The sequence below is a fragment of the Mustela nigripes genome, chromosome 8, assembly GCF_022355385.1.
Source record: "Mustela nigripes isolate SB6536 chromosome 8, MUSNIG.SB6536, whole genome shotgun sequence".
Taxonomy (NCBI): domain Eukaryota; kingdom Metazoa; phylum Chordata; class Mammalia; order Carnivora; family Mustelidae; genus Mustela; species Mustela nigripes.
In genome coordinates, this window is record NC_081564.1 from 28,465,549 (window position 1) to 28,485,952 (window position 20,404).

Sequence of the window (20,404 nt, forward strand, 5' to 3'; positions counted from 1 at the left end):
AGATAAACGAAACTCGTGGCAGATAAAGTACTTGGTCTCAGAACTGGGAAACTTTATTTTCTTGCTCAGTATTTTGCTATTCTGCGTTTACACGAAAACATGTTATGAAAGAAGTATTACCCTACCCCGCCGAAGACTGGAAATAAAGCTCGTTTTTCCACTTGTGCGTCTCATCCCTTACTGCTGTTTGGGCATCACTGCCCTGCTCTGTGCCCCTAGCTCTGCTCCCTGCAGTAGGAGGGGCCTGCCGGGGGTGCCTGGGACTCTGGGCTCATCCAGGGCGGGCAAGTGTGCAGGGAACGGGTTCCTGGCCCTGCGCACAGGGTGAGACGCCTTCTTCCCCAATGGTCCTGGCCAGCTTCCAGGCTGACAAACACTGCTGATGCGCCATCCTGCCGGGCCTGCCCTCCAACACGGAGGGCCACGGCACCTCGGGAGTGGCCCTCTCCGGGGCTCTGGGGCCTCACCCGGTGATACTCCGGCCCCAAGGGCCCCCACAACCACAGCTTCCTATGGCTCATGGGTGCAGTCAGCGTTGTGTCCACCTGCCCCTGGCAGGGTTGTGCTCCAGGCCCATTTCCTCAGCACTCATCTCTACCTCGTCTTGCTTCTGGCAGCAGGAACTCAGCCAGAAACCTAGGTGAGGTTATGGCCCTGACACTCAAAAAAGGGGGAACTAAGATCTGGATCTCCATGGCCATCCCCAAGGTAAGGAACTGGGCTCAGCCCTGACAATGTTCCTCGCTGGACAGTAGTACCCAGACTTTCAGAGGGGAGGGGACACAGTGACAAATTCATGACAAACACAGGAATAATAAATTTATTATAAGAACCACAGATGACATGGTAGTGCACATAGAAAAGGGGGACCCTCTCAACACCAGAGGGCTGGCGGGCTGATGCCCTGTCAGGGAGCCTTCTTCACTCTCAGGAATGGCTCTGAGCCCTGACCCCAGAGTGGGCACGGTGCCAGGGACAGGATCCACCCAGGCTCTCCCACAGTGCTGAGCAGACCCCCATGGCTTGAAAGAAGAATGCCATGAGGTATGAGGCCCAGGCGACCGCAGGGGATCTGCAACCGCCTGCAGGCCAACCTTCCCTCTGAGACTCGGCCAGCACCCTGGGATCCAGGAGCTTCCCTGTGGCTTGCCCCACATGCCCACGGTGGCAGGGTCTGAACCTAAAACTGTGACCAGAGACTTCTGTGTGCATTTTCAGGGTTTCCTATGCTCCCCATGTTCCCTTACAGGAACAGGATGTGTTTCTGGTGCACACACACAAGAGGCTCTAACAAGACCCTGAGTTCTCCCCCGTGCTGAGGAAGGACACAGGCCTTAGAGAGGCCGAGGGGACAGCAGCCCAGGGATGAGCACACAGGGCTGGTGGCATGTCTGACTCCCTGGGGGACGTCCCAACCCCATCACTGATGCAGCCAGCCCCACAGCCACCTGCCCTCATCATGTACAAGTGTGGGAGGATGTCTGGCAAGTCCCCAAGGCAGAAGATAAAAGCAGGAAAGCTAATCTAAGCCCAGGCTCTCTAAGGGAGCCAACACCTAGAAATGTCTGACATGAGGTGCATGCCCTCTGTGGCCCTGACGAGGCCGCTGACTCTCCCTGCGGTCCCCAGCGGCTGGGTGGCTAGGCAGCTGAGAGGCAGGCCTGGTGGATGCTCTGTGCCCAGGTGTTGAGCAGGGCCGTGACTGAGTGCTTGTCGGGGAGCTGCAGCAGCCTCGAGGTCATACACCGGTGCACCGACTGCAGGAAGGGGTTGGCATCTGCAACAGAGCAGTGGGCCATGAGCGGTGCCGGGCCTGATGCTGGGCCACGCAGCAACTCTCTGTGAATGGGCTACCCCATAGACACAGGTTGTCGTCTGGGGCATTCCACCCAGCCAACGTGAGCAGGGGTGCCATCTCCCTCACACAGTGGGGTAGCTGATGGGCTCCCCTCCCAGGCCCACGCATCAGTGGAGAACTACAGTGTAGACAGGTCTGGAGCCCAGGGCCCCCACTCAGGGGCAGTCTTGGGATCCCAGCCCCCCACACTAGCTCTGAGCTGCAGGGGTACTGGTCCCCATCAACAGAGCTCTCTCTGGGCCTTTGGTCTGAAGCCATGTCACCCAGATGGGTCCCCACAAACCCTAGCTCCTTCTGTGCTCCCCTATCGGCCTTGCAGAGGCCCCCAGGGGTGGATGGGCCTGCTCACTCCTCACCACTACACATGGCTGCCCTGCAGGCAGACGGAACACCATAGAGACAGAGACCCCTTTCTCTCAAAGTGATTTCTGGGCAACCCACTCCTGTCCACAAAGGGGCAGAGAAAGGGGAGGAGTGGGTTCCACTGTGGGAGCCCGGAGGAAACCCAGTTGCCTGGAGCCAACCCCATCCCACCAGGGCCCCGAGAGAGCAGCCACAAGGCCTCACCACGGCTGTCCTCGCGGCTCACCCACCGTACTGCCACTGCCGGTCGATCCACAGTGGGCTCTGGGCAGGGTAGTCAGCAGGAACACTGAGCTCCAGTGGCGGCACACTCGGGAGATCCTTGTCATCTGCAACACATGCAGCTGTGCCTGTGACCCGGCCCAAGGCCTCAACCTGCCCTGCCTCATAGCCCTGCTCCGAAAAGGGCTCTTCGAATCCCAAAAGGCTTGCTGCAAAGTCTGGAGGTCACTCTGACCCCCAGGCTTTCACATTTCCCTAGGGCCTCAGGCTTGGTACCTGGAAGGCAGGGAGGGGGCCTTCCCAGCAGGGGTAAGAGGTGAGAGTGTGGGGGCTCCAGGCTCAGCCCTCAGGGCACATCCTAGGCCAGGTATGTGGGAGGATCCAGAAGGATGTGGGGCTGGTGGGCCTCGGGGCACGGTGTGTGTGTGCCTATCTGTAGGAGGCACAGTGCGAGTCCCGATGGGGCAGGTGGGCCGGGGCAGGTGGGCCGGGGCAGGTGGGCCTGGGCTGGGCCTACTCTGGAGCCAGGGGCAGGGGCAGAACCCTGGGGCTGGAGTTTAGGACTCAGTCTCCCATAGCACCAGCCCCGCCTCCCCAGTACGCACCCAACTTGCATATCAGGTGGACGGTGCCATTGTTACTGCAGTGAGAAGGATCCAAATTCACCAAGAACTTAGGATCTAATCTGGCCACTTCCCCCTGGAGCACGTTGGGGATGCTCTGCCGCTCATCGTCTTCAAACCTACGCTTCCGGGTGCACACAACCGGGGCTCTGGAAGAGGCAGCTATGGTCACCACACGGGGCTAGGCAGTGGCCCACGACCCACAGCCCATGGCCCACTGCCTAGCGCGAGCCTGAGCCCTGTGCTACACGTACGTGATGGGTGGGCCGTGGATGGCTGTCATCGCCGGCACGAAGGTGCGGTACAGGGAATGGTTGAAGACGGGTGAGCGGATATTGGCCAGGACGGCATCAAGGAGCGGCTGGCACAGGTATTGCTGTTTGGTTGGCGGCACCGGAGGCGGCGGGGGTGTGGGCTGGGACAGGACAGTGGGGTCAGCAGCCCACTCTTGGGAAGCTTTCTAGACCCTGAGGTCCTCAACCTCACAGCCAGACTTTTACAGCTTCCCCATCACCTCTGCCCCCAAGAGATAAATAGTTATCTTAGATGCACTTGCCTGCCTTCTGTGGCTTTGACTTTCCCCTGAGGCCCCTCCCCCCAGGGCTTGGCCTCGTGCTGGGCAGGGACAAGTGGAAATGAGACAGTGGAGATGAGACAGTGGAGATGAGCGTACACAAAAGTCTGTGAACCTGGCGGATGGAGGGAACACCCACAGGACCACAGCCGGAGGGTGACCTCTCCCATGTTCGCACACATGCTCTCCTTACCCAAGGCCGACCTGACCTGGAAGAAGACTTCTGGGTGAGGTCCCCAGGCTGAGTGGCATGCCCCTCTACCCACTCCTAACTTTGAACACTTCTCCCCACTTGTGGGGTGAGTCCCAGTCTCCTCAGAGATGCCTGTGGCCCTCTGAACACCACCAGGCCATGGTATCCCACTCACCACTGCCATGTCATTCTTGAGCTTCTCCAGGGCAATCTCACACTTCTGCAGTGTTTTCAGGGGGCACCTGTGGGGAGAAGGGATGTGGCTGACCCTCCATGCTTGACGATGGTGGCGGGTGCTGATTCTAGCCACCGCCCGCCCGCCTGGCTTCTTCTGGTGTGAACAGAGCCAGCTTTGGCCAGCACAAGCCTCCACAGGAGCCCCAGCCATTGACCAGCTGTTCCTAGACGCAAAGGGTAAGGACAGATTGTCTTGTCCCCAGGAGTGGCCCCATCCTGGTTGGCAGAACAGGGCATAAATGTAATGGGTCAGTGGGGAGGGACAGAGGCTGGTCCCCTGCCCCCCAGCCGTAGAATTCCAATGAGGATCAATCCAAGAGGGCTTGGAGGGTGGTCCAGATCCAAGTGGCCTAGTTCTGCTGTTTCCAGCATTTTGTCTAGTAAATGGAAAAGAGAAGCCCTTCTAGAAGGGAGCACAGACTAAGCTGAGGCAGGGAGAGGGACAAATCCAAAGGCCAGTCTACATGCACAGTCCTGTACTGCAGACCAAGCTCTGGTGCTCACAGCAGCCCTGGTACTGACCAGCATGGTCGTGTGTGCTGAGAAGCTAGTGCCCCACTGCCTTACAAGTGCTTCTCAAGGGGTCGCCTTGTTTCCTTTTCCCAGCCAAGCTGAGTGAGCCACAGCTGCCCCTTTTTGCAGATGGGCTAACTGATATGAAGTCACTTGCCAAAGGCCACTGGTAAGTCAGGGGCACTGCAAAGGTAGGGGGCCAGGGGCTTGGAGCCCCAGCAGACACACGTAAGTGGAGCCCTAAGGCCCCTTCTCTATAAACTCCACTTCACCACTAAATGCTCATTCAAGGCTGGGCCAACCATGCAGCCAGACGTGGGCAGAGCGCCATCCTTCCTCCAGGAGCCTGGAGGCAAAGCTCACCGCTTAGAGGGGTCTGTCAGGATGTCCAGAAGGCTTTTCATCTTACTCAGGTCCTTTTTTCTGTCTGGGACAGAGAGGGGCCACTAAGACACGTGCCTGGAGTATCCCCCCGCCACCCCCAAACATGCTGTGCCCCAGCGCCGGCCGCACCTTCATTCTTGTCAATCTTGTTGATCATGCGGCGCAGGGGCTCGATGTACTTGGACAGCTGCTTCAGCTTGTCGAGGTACTGCTGCTCCTCAGCCTGGCTAGAGCCAGCTGGGCTCATGACTGAGCTGGGATTCACTGGAGGATATGACGTGGTAAGCGCAGCTCCCACCCACAAGCCCGGGCTCTGCAAACCCTCCAGGTGGGGATCTAGAGCTCACCCACCCTGTTATAAGCGGAGGCCTCCAGATGGTGAGGGGCGAATCTCGGCCCCTTGATCTGCAGGTCTGTGTGTGGGTTACACAATGGGTTCTGGGCCTTGGATCACACCCACCCCCGACCCGACTTACCGGGGGTGTTTAAAGGTCCCGGGGAGGGGACGCTGAAGTTCTGCGGGGTGCGGGCCGTCACTGGACTCTGGGAGGGCTGTGGTGAGGGGCTCGGCAGGAAGCTACTAGGGGAAGGGGCAGGGCCAGAGCTGCAGCAAAACAAAAGCAGATGCACCTGTGAGCTGGGGCACAAGGTGGGGCCCGCCCTGGGAGCCAGGTGGGGAGGGCCACCCCCTGCCAGGCCTACCTGACGTTGGAGTTGGGCTGCGAGCTGGGCTGGCCAGGCTGCGGGGATGGCTGGGGAGGAGGGGGCATCGACTGTGGGGTCTGCACCTGCTGGCCCGGTGACGGCGAGGACAGCATGGTGAGGCTGTTCTGGCTGACCTGGAAGTGGAGGGGGCTCAGCCTGCTCGCCTGCCACACGTTCTCACTCCTGCTGCGCCCTCACTCCCACGCCCATCCCTGTGTCACAGACCCCATCTGCACACAGAAGCCTCCTCACCCTATCAGCCTCACCCAAATACCCCTTCTTCCAGACACCCTGCGCCATGAATACCAACACGGGCACAGGGCCCCACCTCGAGGATCCACACACACAAGTCCATGATGATGAGCGGCTGGCACAAAGGCCCGGCTGGGCAGCTCCTGCTCCTTGGCAGGGAGACCATGAGGTCCACAGGCTTCTGCGCTGGAACAGGACATCCCCATATTTCTGTTTGACAGGTGGGGGAGCCAGAGAAGGCCTATGGCCTTGGATGGTGCTGTCTGGCCTTCCCGGCCTGTGTTGCTCTCCTCTAGGTGCCAGTGAGGACCCCGCCCTGCGACAGATGGGACCAGCTTCCCACATGCTTCCGTGAGCTCCCCCCAGCTCTCAGGGCACAGTGGAAGCCTCTCTCATGTTTAATGGGAGCAGAGTGGCCCCTGTGTCAGCCCCTGCCAGCACGTGTGGCCTGAGGACCCTCGGTCTGGTGGCTGAGCAGCCTGCCTTGACTGGCAGAGCGAGCAGACCTGCCTCGCCCAGGACATGATGACGGTGGCGTTAAGGGCCCGGCAAAAACCAGCCCAAAGTTCCCTGCTAGTTTCAGGGCTTCCCAGGGTCAGCGGAGGGGGCTCCTCCCACACCCTAGTCAAGCTCCTACATGCTGAGCCCCCCTCAGAGCCTGTTTCCTGGAGCCTAATCCATAACCCCCCCAACTCTTGGACTGTCCAGTTCTGCAGACCAAGCCCAGTGCTTGTCTCAGGGCACTCTAGACCCTCGTGCCATCTGGGGCCGGGGGTTTGCGCCTCCCTCCCACACACTCATCTGCCATGGGGGCGGGGGCAGGAACATGCAAGCCCAGGCCTCCGGCTGCTAGGCCCGGTTGTTCTACCAAGTGAAGCAACAGGTCCCAGGTGATTCACAGTGATGCCAGCGAGGGCAGAAACAGGGCCTGGGGCAGCTAAATTGAACTGAGTGCAGCAGGCTTCTCCTAGGCAGGGCTTGCCTTCAGTGCAGGGCTACGCGGAGTCCCAGGGCAGGCAGCATGCCCCCGGCACTGGACAAGAGGCTCCAGAATCCACCCAAGGACCAACAAACTCCCAGGACTAGGAAGGTGAACAGGCCATCTCAGAAGAGCCCATGCCAAGAAGCAGATGGTGCCAAGGAGGGAGAACTACAGGCCTGGGGCCTCCACACCCTGGGCTCAGCCTGCGAGGCCTGGGAACTCCCCTGGAGTGGTTTCCTACAAAGGCCCCGCTGTCACCTCCCCTTTCCCTCTCCCCAACCTGCTGCCACACACCACCTTGTGCCCCTGAAACTGCCTCTTGATGTGCCCTCTTCCTGCCTCACCTACCTGCATCTGCCCCAGGGAAGAGCCCCAGCCTTATTAGCTTCTGTTCCAGCAGATGTCCCTTCTAGAAGGTGTTCAGCTCCTGTCTGTAGTGTAAAGCTGGTACTTCTCTCAAGGGAAATGAGGCATGTGAGGGCACCATGACCAGTACAAAGCCACTCAAGGGGAAGGCCACTGCACAGTTCACTTCCCACCTAAATGTCTAAAGCTGTATCTTAAAAGGCACCCTCAGCACTGTGACCACAGGAAACAGGGCACTTTCCCCACACCCTCTGCTGGGTTCCATGGAGCACACATGGCTCCCCTGGGCATTAGAGTCTGCAAGAAACAGGCAAGAGCAGCCTTCCCCGGACCTGGGCACAAGCTCAACGCTTTTGCTTCCTCCTACGAGCCTGTATCTTACATCTAGCCATAGGCTACCCCAGGCCACTCTCCAGGCCACCACAGGAAACCCCTAGGCTTTCTTTTTTTTTTTTTTTTTTTTTTTTTTTTAAAGATTTTATTTATTTATTTGACAGAGAGAGATCACAAGTAGGCAGAGAGGCAGGCAGAGAGAGGAGGAAGCAGGCTCCCTGCCAAGCAGAGAGCCCGATGCGGGACTCGATCCCAGGACCCTGAGATCATGACCTGAGCCGAAGGCAGCGGCTTAACCCACTGAGCCACCCAGGCGCCCACCCCTAGGCTTTCGACATCCAATCCAGATCTCTTTACATCTGACAGTGCCTCTGGAAAAACGCCTGATTCTATTGGCAGCACACACATTCCCCTTCCCAGGCCTTCAGGATCCCCTCACCAGTCAGCACAGGGCTCATAGGCTTCCCAGATCCTGAGATGCCACAGACACACGCAGGAGGAGGAATCACAACCTGAAGGCCTCTGTCACGAAAAAAAATGGCCAACCAAAGTGGCTAAGGAGACAGAGACCCCCCAGGCTTCAGATTTATGTTCCGTTTGGCTGATGCTGGGGGAGAGAGGAGCGAGACAGCTGGGCCCCTCCAGCAATGTATGAAGCCCCCCAGAGGGGGCACCACTGCCCTAGCTCTGAATCTTCCCTCCCCACACATGTTCTGCCAGAGGCACAGGCTTGGCGGTCACAACGGCTAGCACATGCCATGTGACACTAATGTACCCACTCACTGTCACCTACATATCATACAGGGGAAATGGGAATTAAGAGAGAAGGGACATGCTCAAGGTCACACGGCTAGCAGAGTTCAGGCATCTCAGCACCATCTACTCTCCCAAGGAGCAAGGACAAGTGTCTGGGAAGAGACCCTGCACAACTGCCTGAAGGCAGGAGTGGGGGAAGGCAAGTTTCAAGCAGAGGGGACACAGCCGAAGCACAGGGGAGTGGAGGGGCCAGGATGCTGGGCAGCAGGGCAGCAGGCCTCATCTGGGGAGCAAGTGCAATGAAGATACCTCAGGGGACGCTGGTGGCACCATACCCTGTAGCCATCTTGGGACAACCCATGCCCGCCAGACATCCCTGGAGCATTCCCGACCTCTTGGACTCTGTACGTGATGCATCCCCAGAGCAAAGAGGAATATGGACCCCACCGTGGCACCACCTGCTCACACTGCCAGGGACCCCACATCACCCCTGCACCTCTGGACCCTCACGCAGGGCACTGCATCCAGCACAGAATCCTGCTCTGTCATGGGCGTCGGGGTCATGAAGTGTTCCCCCAGTCTGAAGACACAGCCATGGGACATGCTGCAGGGCCGGGGGCAGAGAGTGTCTGAGAGCCCCCTCTCCTGAAGGGCTGACAGAACAGGCCTTCTAGTTCGCCTGATCTCCTGACCCCGGTTTGTTGTCACAAGGAAGGAATCAGGCAGACAGGTGCTGCAGGCACTGAAGCACCTCACTCCAGGGCCTGGAGCAGCCGGCTGCCGAAGGCTCTGCTGGGGTACCCATAGGACGGCAGCGGCAGCCCTGACCTGTAAGGAAGCATCTTCAGAATAAGCATGCTCTTCGCAGAAGGGACGCGATCAGCAAGACACAGACACGAGAGCAGCTGCATGCCGATTCTGGACCCAGGTCTGTGGCCAGCCAAATGACCACAGTGTGCCTGTGCTGGGGAGGGAGGCAGGGTGTGGGGGGCACGTTTGACCCTTGAAGCCAGGACCCCACCAAGAGGCCAGGGTGGGAAAAAGGAAGTTGTGGAGCCTGGGCCAAGGATTTAATGGAGCGTCTGGGCCCCTTTTACAGGGAGTGGTGGCTTCTCTGGCCTGAAGCACTGCCGGGGGCCCAGTGGCGGACATTTACCTCCACTGAGGCAGGTGACAACAGGGAGTTCTCCTAAATGCGTGACCTGTGACCCACTGCAGTGAGGACGAACAAGTCCACAGACAGAAGTAATTCAAGGCCTGGCATGTACCACATACTCACCATGCTAGGGACATATTCTTATGGAAATCAGCGCCGCGTGTTGACGCCAAGATCACTCCCCCACACCCAACAACCCAACCTCAGTATACCCAATGGATACCAAGCCAGAGGCTGCAGGAGAGGAACACTCACTAGTGACAGGTGCGCAGGTAACGGGGCGGCGGTGCCTGAGGCAGCAAGGGATGGAGCCCCGAGCAAGGGGTCGTGTGGAGGACCCCAGGCAGCCTTAGGTCATGAGGAATTGCGCCCGGGCTCCACGCCGCCCAGCCCTCCGTGCCACCTCAGTTAACAGACCCACCGTCCTGCCACACAAACTCACTCCTCCAGTGAGCTCTGTCAGAAGGCCTTTTGACCAGCACGTTCCAGCCACTTTTGCCTCCCATCATGCAGTGACTACCAAAAGGGAGGCCAGTGCCTCCAGTCAGTGAGAAACTGCTATTGGCACATCTGGGGCAACTCTTTAGGGTCAGGAGGCAGGAAGGGTTACAAGAGACCACGCTGTCGAATGGCAATGCCTTGGCATCAGGAAGGTCCCTGCCCCTGTCTCAGTGGCGGTGGTGGCGTGGCGCAGGGCCTGAGGCCGGCAGCCCATAATCACCCTGCCCGGACAGCCCAGCTCCTGGGTGGCAACAGTGGTGCCTGCACACAGGCCATCAGGGAAGGGCAGGCCCATCTGCTAGGGTTACAGGTGCGGCTGCCTGACAGGAGGAACCACACCTTACAGTAGTGGCAACTCTGGGGTGTGCACAGCAAACCCACTAGAATGGGAAGCCCATCAGACTAGGGAACCTTCTTACCACTTTATTCTCCAAGTCCTAGAAAAGGGCCTGGTCCACGGAATGCACATGACAACAATCTGTTAAATGACTATGCCACGGAAGAATTCCAGATGCCGTACGGTAATGGGAGAGCCAGGAATTCAGCTCTCTGAAAAAGTGTGATGCACACAGAAGACTCTGGATACCCAGAAAGGAGCGCATGTAGTAAATTCTACACTCCACCCAGTAAACTGTAGAACAGCATAGTGCCCGAGAACTTTCCACCACAACAGACGGACTTGTTCTATAATCTGTGCTGTCCACTACAGGAACCACTGGTTTCCTCATGGCACCCTGGACCCTTGACATGTAACTGAATTTCTTTCTTTCTTTCTTTTTTTTTTTTAAGATTTTTATTTATTTGACAGAGAGATCACAAGTAGGCAGAGAGGCAGGGCGGGGGGGGGGGGGGGGGGGGGGGGGGAGGAAGCAGGCTCCCTGCTGAGCAGAGAGCCCAATGCAGGGCTTGATCCCATGATCTGAGCCGAAGGCAGAGGCTTAACCCACTGAGCCACCCAGGTGCCCTTGAATTTCAACTTAAGAAATTGAATTTTTAGTTTTTTTAAATCTTAACTAATTTAAAAGTGAATACCTATGTATGGCTGATGATTATACAGTATCAACAGCACAGCTCAAGAAAGCCAGCCTCTCGGGTGCCTGGGTGGCTCAATGGGTTAAGCCGCTGCCTTTGGCTCAGGTCATGATATCAGGGTCCTGGGATTGAGTCTTGCATTGGGCTCTCTGCTCAGCAGGGAGCTTGCTTCCCTTCCTCTCTCTCTGTCTGCCTCTCTGTCTACTTGTGATCTCTCTCTGTCAAATAAATAAAATCTTAAAAAAAAAAAAGAAAGAAAGTCAGCCTCTCTGCTCACCTTAGGTTTCATTTACCACGAAAAAGACCCCACCATAACTATCTAAAACACTAAACTTTAAAAACTTTTTTTTAAAGTAAACTCTACCCCCCATGTAGGACTTGAACTCATGATCTTGAGATCAAGAGTCAAATTCTCCAACTGAGCCAGCCAGGCAACCCTAAAACATTAAATTTCTTCAAAAGAAAGTTAGCTCCCATGTTCTCCAGCAAGTGAAAATACCAAAACTATCCAAAACACTGAAATGAAAATAAACCCAGGTATTCACTCCTGCACCACATAAGCCAAACCCAGCTCACCTGAGGTTGGTAAGTCACTCTGAAAATCACGGTGAAGGAAGTCAGCTGTAATCACGACAGGCCTCACGAAGGTGCTCAGAAGACCCTGAGCTTCCTGGGGGGCCTTGGTGCTGCCCCAGAAACACCTGTGCTGAGGGCTATCTGCCCAAAGGGGTGGAGCTTGACTGCATGGTAGGAGGGGGCTGGTGGGCAGGAACTGGGCTCTTACATGCATCCCACCTGAGGCCAAAGCTGTGGAGATCGTCTTGAGGTCAGAGGGAAAACAGTGATCCCACCAAGAAAAACAATGTGTGGGCAAGTGGAGAGGGGTGTGCAGCCTCTGAGACAAGGAGCGCCCAAGGGTGAGGGGTCTCTGGGGCTCAGAGCAGCTTGGCCTAGATGTCCCCGCTCACAACACTGAGGCCTATGCACACATCCAGAGCCCACCGGAGCCTCCAAGAATGCTGCTCTCTGTGCTGTTGGTTTACACTCAACAAACCTCTGATCGGGGTGCCTGGGTGGCTCAGTGGGTTAAAGCCTCTGCCTTCAGCTCGGGTCATGGTCCCAGGGTCCTGGGATCAAGCCCCGCATCGGGTTCCCTGCTCGGGGGTGGGGGGGAGCCTGCTTCCCCCTCTCTTTCTGCCTGCCTCTCTGCCTACTTGTGATTTCTGACTGTCAAATAAATGGGTAAAATCTTAAAAGAAAAAAAAAACAAACAACAAAAAAAACTCTCTGATCTGCTGACGAGCCCACAGAACCCTCAGGGCCCAATCTCATGGGCCATGATGGTGGTTCTGGGAGACTAGGCTCTGGCGCCAGACTCAGAAAGAGAGCCCTCCACTAAAGTCACTATGAGAAGTCGACCACCATTAAAACAGAAGAGTCCACAGAAGCCAGCTCGCAGCACCTCTCCTTTTCAGGAGTCAAAATGGCTGATCAAAATGCCTTTGAGGGCCTGAACTCAAACCACCCTCCTCTCCTCAGGCCTCTGGGCAGCTTTCAGAGAACTGGTTTCCTTCTGTGAGGACAGTCACAGCGGGGTTGGCAAGGGAAGCCTGGCACTCTGTACCGCCCAGGTGCACCTCTCAAAGGATGCGGCAAGTCAGGTCTGTCCTAAGCATACAAGATGACTGCAGACTCCAGAACTCCAGCGTGCTCTGGAAACGCTCTCCTCATCCACATATACTTCTAGAAGCATATGGGTACCGAGTCAGGCTGAGTACAGCTGTGAGTCTGGGCCTGGCTTGTGCTAATGGGAACCCGGTGGTCGCCCATGGCCTTGGCACCCTAGTTCTGGGCTCAGAGTTGGAGAATGGAGCCTGCACCTGGGCCCTAGAGAGCAGGGTCTACATGCACTCACAAGCGTTAGGATGAAACCAACTAAAACAGCAGGGCTGGGTGCAGAAAGGAAGCAGATCTAAGAAAAACCCCAACCAAAACCTCTGTCACGGGAGGTTTGTAAGCTGGTCCCTGAGACCATGGCGGCCTGGATGGCCACTCAGTCCCTATGGCAGGTATGCCAGGGACAGCGCTCTGACTCAGGACAAAGGCCTGCTCCTCCAAGAAGCCTCTGGCATCACATGCATGTTCCACACTCACACCCACGGGTCACAACGAAGCAGCCACTGGGGGTGACACAAGCAGCAGCAGATGCCAACCTGCTGGGCTGGGGAGTGGATGCCCCTCCAGCCACACCACAAAGAACCTGCCAGAGTGGGAAGCCAGGAAACCACTGTCCCGGTGTCTGCCAAAACTCGGGCCCAGTCCCATGGAGCCCACCAGCCTGTGAGACACAAAGTGGGACACTGGCGGGGTGTGCAAGCACTCACAGGGTACTCAGGGAAACAGGCATATCTTCCCCTGGAGGGCCTACGGCCTGCTGAGAGTGGGGCCGAAAGCAAGGGGCCTTGGGACTGGCTCTCTAGTGGTCAGCTGGGGCAGCAGGGAACACTGTCCGTTTACCAGTACTGCACTCACAGGAGCCTACCGGCAACTCAGCAGCGCCCCCTCCAGAGGAAGAAAGGCCTTGAGAAATCAGTCAGGTGGGATGAGAGAGGTGGAAACTTTTTCCAGGAAAAAATTGAAGTAATAAGGAATGAAAAGCTTAAATCTAATTTGCCACTGACTGCTTTTCTCGTAACTTGAGAACTCCTGAGAGGGAAAGTTCGTTGTTTTTTTTTTTTAAACCACAAATCCTAATGGAAAAGACATCGGTAGTGTTTACCGGATCACATGAGCCCCACAGCCAACAACCAGCAACTCCTTGCATTCTCACAAGCATCAATGTTCACTACTCCCAACACACCTCTACTCAGAAAGGAATTCACACTCCACCATGCAGGCTTCAGGCCTGCTCCCCTGCAGGACACGGGGCAACAGGGCCCAGGAAGAGGAGAGCGAGGTCCAAGTAGTGCACCAAGGCATGGTGCGAGATCACCGTGCAGCAGCCAGGTTACCTGCACACGTCAGGGAAGTATGCTTTGAGGACAATTCTTTGTAACTTGAGAATTGTAGCTAAATTTCCATATACTAACAGAATAGAAGGTTAAGAGACAAAAGCCTCAGTATTTTTAGAAACGGAGACACATTGTGTTCTGGATTTATCTACAGTCACAGATAAAGTTTAGGGGAGAAAAGGAAGTTAGTGCATTTCTTGTCATATTCTAGTACATCCCACTCTGGGTGATGATGACATCATCTTTCATTTACACAAGTAATGTCAGATAAAACAGAGCCTGGGCTCAGGGCTCACCAATTTTCCTGGGACACCAGAATACTAACTTTCATCCCAGGCTGAGAGCCCTAGTTACCTGTCAGACTCGGCACTGGCGAGTGTGAAGGGGCGCCTCTCTTCTGCTCTGCCTGGAAAGACCAGGCACGGAGGGCTGCGTGCTCAGGGCCCTGGCCCCAGCACTTCTCTCACAGAACCACCAGAACCTGGCTATGCATCAGGACATTATCAGTTAAACAGCAAAAAACTGGAAATTATTTCAGGGTCCAAGAACAAGACTCTAAGTAAGGACATAAAAATACATTCATAGGCGATCAGTGTAAAGTAACACTGACTGAGGGTATTTAATTATAGGAGAGGGGCTCCAGGCTGACTCAGTCAGCAGAGCACATGACTCTTGTCTCCGGGTTGTGAGTTCAAGCCCCATGTTGGGCATGGAGCCTACTTAAAAAAAAAAAAAAAGTTTACAGAATTGTTTACTTCTGCAGTAATGAGAACAGGAAAGAAGCCATTATAAAATCCTATGTACAGCCCATTATGACCTCAATGATGTAAGAGAACTAGAAAGGAAAAAAAACCAAACTGTCCTGTGCTACAATGTTTCTCTGTATGTCCCTCAGCTTTCTATCTTCTACAGTCACTATTTTTTAAGTTTTTGGGTCAGGGGGCACCTGGATGGCTCAGTTGATTAGGAGTCTGACTCGTGGTTCTGACTCAGGTCATGATCTCAGGGTTGTGAGATCAAGCTCCACATCAGGCTCTACACAGGGTGTGAAGCCTGCTTGGGATGTTCTTTCTCCCTCTCCGTCTGGCTCCTCCCCCATGCTAGTGTGTGCATGCTCTCTCTCTAAATAAACAAATAAAATCTTAAAAAAAAAAAAAAAAAGGTTTTTTGGGTCGGGGTGCCTGGCTCAGTCAGTAGAGTGTACAACTCTTGATCTCCGGGTTGTGAGTTCAAGCCTCACATTTGATGTGCAGCCTACTTAAAAAAAATAAAATAAATAAAATCAAGTATTTGCATCAGAGTATCTGCAGCCTTGTCTTGTCCACTGTGCCAACCCAGACTGCAAAGGAAGGCTGTGAATTCAAAGATGCCTCCAGGGAAGGTCTGTCACACCCCAGGAACCCTGCTGCTATTAGAATAACACAGCAAGGCAGGCCCGAACCCTGAGACAGACCAGCCACAGAGGCCCTCAGGGTGCGGCCACTGGGCTGAGAGGAGCAGCAGAAGGGCACACTGTGCATGGCTGGGCTTCAAGAATGCTCCCTCTGCCACGAGCACCTGGGAATCCCACCATACAGCCACAAAGCACAGGGAAGAGCCTCTCGCCTGCTCCCTAAGGCTGATCTGTGACACCTGAGAGGCAGACATCACTCCTGAAAAACCTCAAGGCGCATGCCTCATAAAAGCAAACCCTCCCACAAACATTCAAGTAATGACCCCCTCATCCTCCCCAGCTATCAGAGTCCCACCATCTTCCCAGTGTCCCCACCGAAAAAAAAGAATCCGGGGCCCACCTTAGTTCTGCCTTAACAGAACTCCACTGAGTGGGGAAGGTTACACATCAAGGTTACTCTAGAGGTGACTGAGCCCGCAGTCAAGCTCTCATGCTGACTGGGCTGGGTCCTCCAACAGAAGGAGAGCAGGGTAACCGCCAGGAAGAACAGCCCTAAACACGGGCTCAGTGTGGGGTCCTTAGGTCACAGACCACATCTGCTTTAGGGCTTAGCTACATGCAAACACGTCAGATCCCTCTGCTGGCCCACGTCCCTTCAGGCAGCTTCCCATGGACTGGATCGATGTGGCCAGGACCAGACAGGACCAATTTTGAGCCACCTCCATCATAAGATGTCATCAGACACTAACAGAACACACAGTATCCCAGCAGCGCTCAACATGTGCTGTTACCAGCCACGGAGCTGGGCTGACCCACAGGTAGTGCGCAGGGCAGGGGCAGAGCAGTGTGCTGGGGACAGCCTAGCTTGGGGCAGAACCTGGACATGTGGCACGGCACCTATCAGGTCTGTTCTGTCTAAAGCCAACACTCTCTCTTGAGCCAGTGTTCCCACTGCCAGGTGGAGACAGAAAGAACCAAGATCCCAGACTAGGCATCTCCCCTCCTTGGCACCAGTAGGCGGAGGTTGTGGGGGGCGGGGTCTGTGGAAAAATCACGAGGCCCAATCTGCAAGCCCAAACACCAACAAGGATCTGGCCTCTGCTAGGAAAGGCCAGGCAAGGCCTACTCTGCCCCCTTGACATCCAATACATAGAGGGTGGGCATGGAGGGCCTCAGCTATGCCTCTCAGCACAGGGGGCCAGCTCTGGCAGCCAGCTGGGCGAGGAGCTGCTGCACAAGCCTGTGCCATCCACTGGCACCGGGTACCATCTTGGGGGTACTCTTCCGTTTCCAGAGCACCACTGTACACCGACTGCTGGCCCTGTGTGCCGAGCTGAGGCGAAGCTGAGACCACAGAGCTATCCTCTCCAACACATGTTCTCAGAGAAGGAGGGAAGGGGGAAGCTGGATGGTGTCTGAAGAGAGGTGGTGGGGCTCGGATAGGACCCGGCTGGCCACCTCGAGGACACTGGCTCCCAGACCGCCCCTGATGCAACCAGGCCCCCCTCATGGGAGGGTGCCCAACATCCAGCTCCACACATAGATGGACAGGCACCTGCCAGCAACTACGTAAGCCCTTGGCTGCAAAGGCCCTCACCTGCACTCCAGAGCCCACGATCTGGGAGGCCTGCGCTGTCGGTACTGCTGTCTGCTGCTGCACCTGGGGCTGCACCTGCTGCACCTGGGGCTGCACCTGCGGCTGCTGCACCACCATAGGAGTTCGCACCTGAAGGAGGAAGGGAGAATACGATCTGGACACTACCTCTGCGGGAGCTCTGAATCTCGAAGCTTCTGAGAAGGGACAGGGTCATCCTGATTACGCTGGCTCTGATGTCACCCTGCTGGCCTTACCCCTATCTCATTAGAAATGTGCCAATCCAGCCTGGCTCTGAGCCGGGCCCCACCTCCCCTGACTATGATGAGCAGCGTGACCCTCCCACTGGGGTGTCACCATACAGCCACCACCACTACCATCTACTGCTGCAAGCAAAGCGATGGCTCTCAAGGCCAAGTGCAAAGCCCAGCCTACTCGACCTCTGGGCCAACCATGTGGACGGTCTGTGAGAGCCCCACTTAAAGCCCCTAATCCTCAAATGAAACCAGGGCTGGTCCCCAGGTAACACGTGTGACTATACCTTGCTCCTCACGACCCTTCCCAGCCTTCCAGCCTGGCCCTCTGGGTCTCCCATCTGCCCACCACTCAGTTCAAAGCATGGCCCATTCTCACTCCACTCAATAAGTCAAAACCAGCAAAGTCTACGAAAACCAAGGAAATGAGCTGAAAAAATAGTTCCCCAACTTGATGCCAATATTGTGTCCTCTGTATAAATGTCACTGACTGCATTTGCTTTTGTACAGAGATACGTAACAAGACTGACAATAACACTATTTTCTATTAACACGTTTCCTCAAAAATGCGCTAATGACAGGGATCTTTGCTCATAACGTAATTCTTATTTAGCAAACCACTGTGATGCTCACCGAGGCTGCATACCCTCCCTCACAGCAAGAACATGTGTACTGCTGTCCACCTGATCACCAAGTCTTAAAATGCCATGCCTGGCTACTGCCAACACTAGACAGACTGCTTGGAAGAACACGGCTGCCCAGCAGCAGGGGTGCCTCCGTGCAGGGTCCAGTAGCTCCTGGAATGCACATTCCCTTGCCAAGCTGGTTGCTGAGGCTGGCATGGGGAAGAGCCTCCTATGGCCCAGTGCTTGAAGAGGTCATGAAGGCTCTAGCCATGGAGCCCCAGAAAGAGCTGCCAGCCACATGCTGCACCAGGAGAAGGGCTGCGGCCCACCACAAGCCACGGTACTCACGAGTTTCAGCTGTGGCTGGGCATACAGCATCTGTCCAGGGAGGGCCGGAGCCTGGGACACCAGAGGCTGGGTCTGTGACTGCGGTGGGAGCTGCGATGGCTGGTTCTGAGCAACAGGTGGCTGCTGGGGCTGCGGCGGCGGCTGGTGGTGCTGCGGGTGGTGCATGGGCTGCAGCTGCTGGGGCAGGGCCTGGGAGGGGGGAGGCTGGGGCTGCTGCATCGGCGGCTGCTGGAGCGGTGGCTGGGCCTGCAAAGCTTGCTGTTGCTGCTGCTGCTGCTGCTGCAGCTGCAGCTGTGCCATCCGCTGTAGCTGCTGCTGCTGCTGTATCTATGGGCAGAAGGAGCCAGACTCGGTCACCCCACCAGCCTCTGGGCTCCGTGTCAGCCTCGGCCAGGGGAGCCTGCCTGGGATGCCCTCGCTGGACTCCGGAAACACGCTAAAGTGTGCCCACGTCCTCGCCACCGGACACTGGCCGCACCGGAGTCCGAGAATGGAGGTGCGAGGGAAGGATCCAGAGGATTTTAGAAGTAACCCATGGAAGCTGGGGGTAAACGCTTGGGTGGCTGCAGACCTCTGAGGCCTCCCCAGGGATGCCTATCTGGTCACTAGAGTGGGCAACAGTATGAGCCTTGGGAAGATAGCCAACGTCTGCTTTCCAGGATGATGAGAACAGTGGGACTGAGGACCACAATCAGCTCTGGGGGAGGGGGCCTCTGAGACCCAGGAGGGTGGCCATTGGGAAACAGAGGCAGTATGCCAAGGCTAGGAGACAGTGGGCAAGGGGAGAGCTCCCCTCAGGTCTTCCCTCCCTCAACCAAGAGCAGACCTGACAATGGATGCTTTAATACATCTAGATGCTGCCTGCCAACCTTGGGAGGAAGAAAACAGTTTCTAATAAGCAGAGCTTCTAAGTGACACGCGGGAGAGATGAGGTCTGGTTTGAGCTGTGTCCAGACACCAAAACACTCAGAGACAAAACAGGAGGCATGCGAGTACTCAACGACAACATGCTCACAGGACGGCTCAGGCATTCCTGCACCTTGGGGTGCTCTTCTCACTTCTTGCTTCGGTTAACTCCTACAGGAACCACTGGCACCCAGAAGCCTCCAAGGATCCAGTGCCCCCCACCCCGGCACACAGTAGGCCCGCGGCCAGACACCAGGCCTGACAGAGAGGCCCTCCTTGTGCCATCCCAGCGCCCTCCTGACAAGTTAAGGCCTCTCTCTCTTCCTCACCCCTGGCTCCGCGGGAAACCCCCAGCAGAGGAAGCCCGGGTGCCGGGCATCAGGAGGAGCTGTGGTCGCCTCCAGGCCCCTGCACCCAGCGCTGTGGCTGGTGCGTGTCCAGGGCTCTAGGACCACAAGGTGGGGGGTGGAGGGGGAGGGAGGCTGAGCACGGGAGCCGGGGCACCTAGTACCTGCTGCTGGTTTTGATGATGCAATTTAATCAGGTGTTGCTGCTGCTGCTGCTGCTGCTGGAGCTGCTGCTGCTGCTGCTGCACCACGGCCTGGAACTGCTGCTGCATGGCATTCTGCTGGGCCTGGAACTGCTGCTGTTGCTGCTGCTGCTGCTGTTGCTGCTGCTGCTGCAGCGCCACCTGCTGCTGCTGGAACTGCTGCTGCTGCTGCTGCAGCGCCACCTGCTGGAGCTGCAGCTGGGCTGGAGGCAGAGCGGCGAGTCAGGCGGAGCGCGCGCCCGGGGAGGGCGGGCACACGGCCCCCGGGGGTGGGGGGGGCCCACAGGCGCCCGAGCCCAATGATCCGCTCGGGAGAGACCGCCCAAGGCGCGGGGGGCAGCGTCTGCGTTGATTATGGGCCTTATTATTCTGAATTTCACTCCGACTGACAGGAGAAAAGGGCCAACGAAGCCTTTCAATCGGCCAAGAGGCCCAGTGTCTGGCAACCACTGAGCTACTTTCTGTCTCTATGGAGTTGCCTGCTCTGGACATTTCTTATCAATGGAATCTCACAGTATGTGTGCGGTCTTTGTGACTCGCTTCCTTTGTTGAAAGTAATATTTACAAAGTTCACCAGGGTTGCACAAAATATTTACAAGGTCCACCAGGGTTGCACAGGAGTTTCATTTCTCTTTATTGCCTAATAGTATTCCACAATATGGATACATTTCG

The 20,404-nt window shown here is 56.4% G+C and overlaps 1 protein-coding gene across 5 annotated transcripts in view; it reads right to left on the bottom strand.

Annotated features, from left to right (window-relative positions):
* Positions 1-804: 804 nt before the first annotated feature.
* The window catches only part of MED15 (mediator complex subunit 15), a 67,127-nt gene continuing 47,527 nt past the window's right edge, over positions 805-20,404 (bottom strand). For 4 of the 5 annotated variants that reach the window (XM_059409035.1, XM_059409040.1, XM_059409038.1 and 1 more), the window contains 12 exons: positions 19,694-19,935; positions 18,277-18,603; positions 17,052-17,180; positions 5,670-5,806; positions 5,444-5,571; positions 5,097-5,231; positions 4,947-5,010; positions 4,009-4,075; positions 3,321-3,481; positions 3,049-3,215; positions 2,452-2,550; positions 805-1,777 (listed from right to left, as the gene is read on the bottom strand). In XM_059409035.1, coding sequence (XP_059265018.1) covers positions 1,641-1,777; positions 2,452-2,550; positions 3,049-3,215; positions 3,321-3,481; positions 4,009-4,075; positions 4,947-5,010; positions 5,097-5,231; positions 5,444-5,571; positions 5,670-5,806; positions 17,052-17,180; positions 18,277-18,603; positions 19,694-19,935 — 1,793 coding nt within the window. In that variant the 3' untranslated portion in view covers positions 805-1,640. The remainder of the gene's footprint in view (positions 1,778-2,451; positions 2,551-3,048; positions 3,216-3,320; positions 3,482-4,008; positions 4,076-4,946; positions 5,011-5,096; positions 5,232-5,443; positions 5,572-5,669; positions 5,807-17,051; positions 17,181-18,276; positions 18,604-19,693; positions 19,936-20,404) is intronic. The other variant, XM_059409037.1, reaches the window with a different exon arrangement.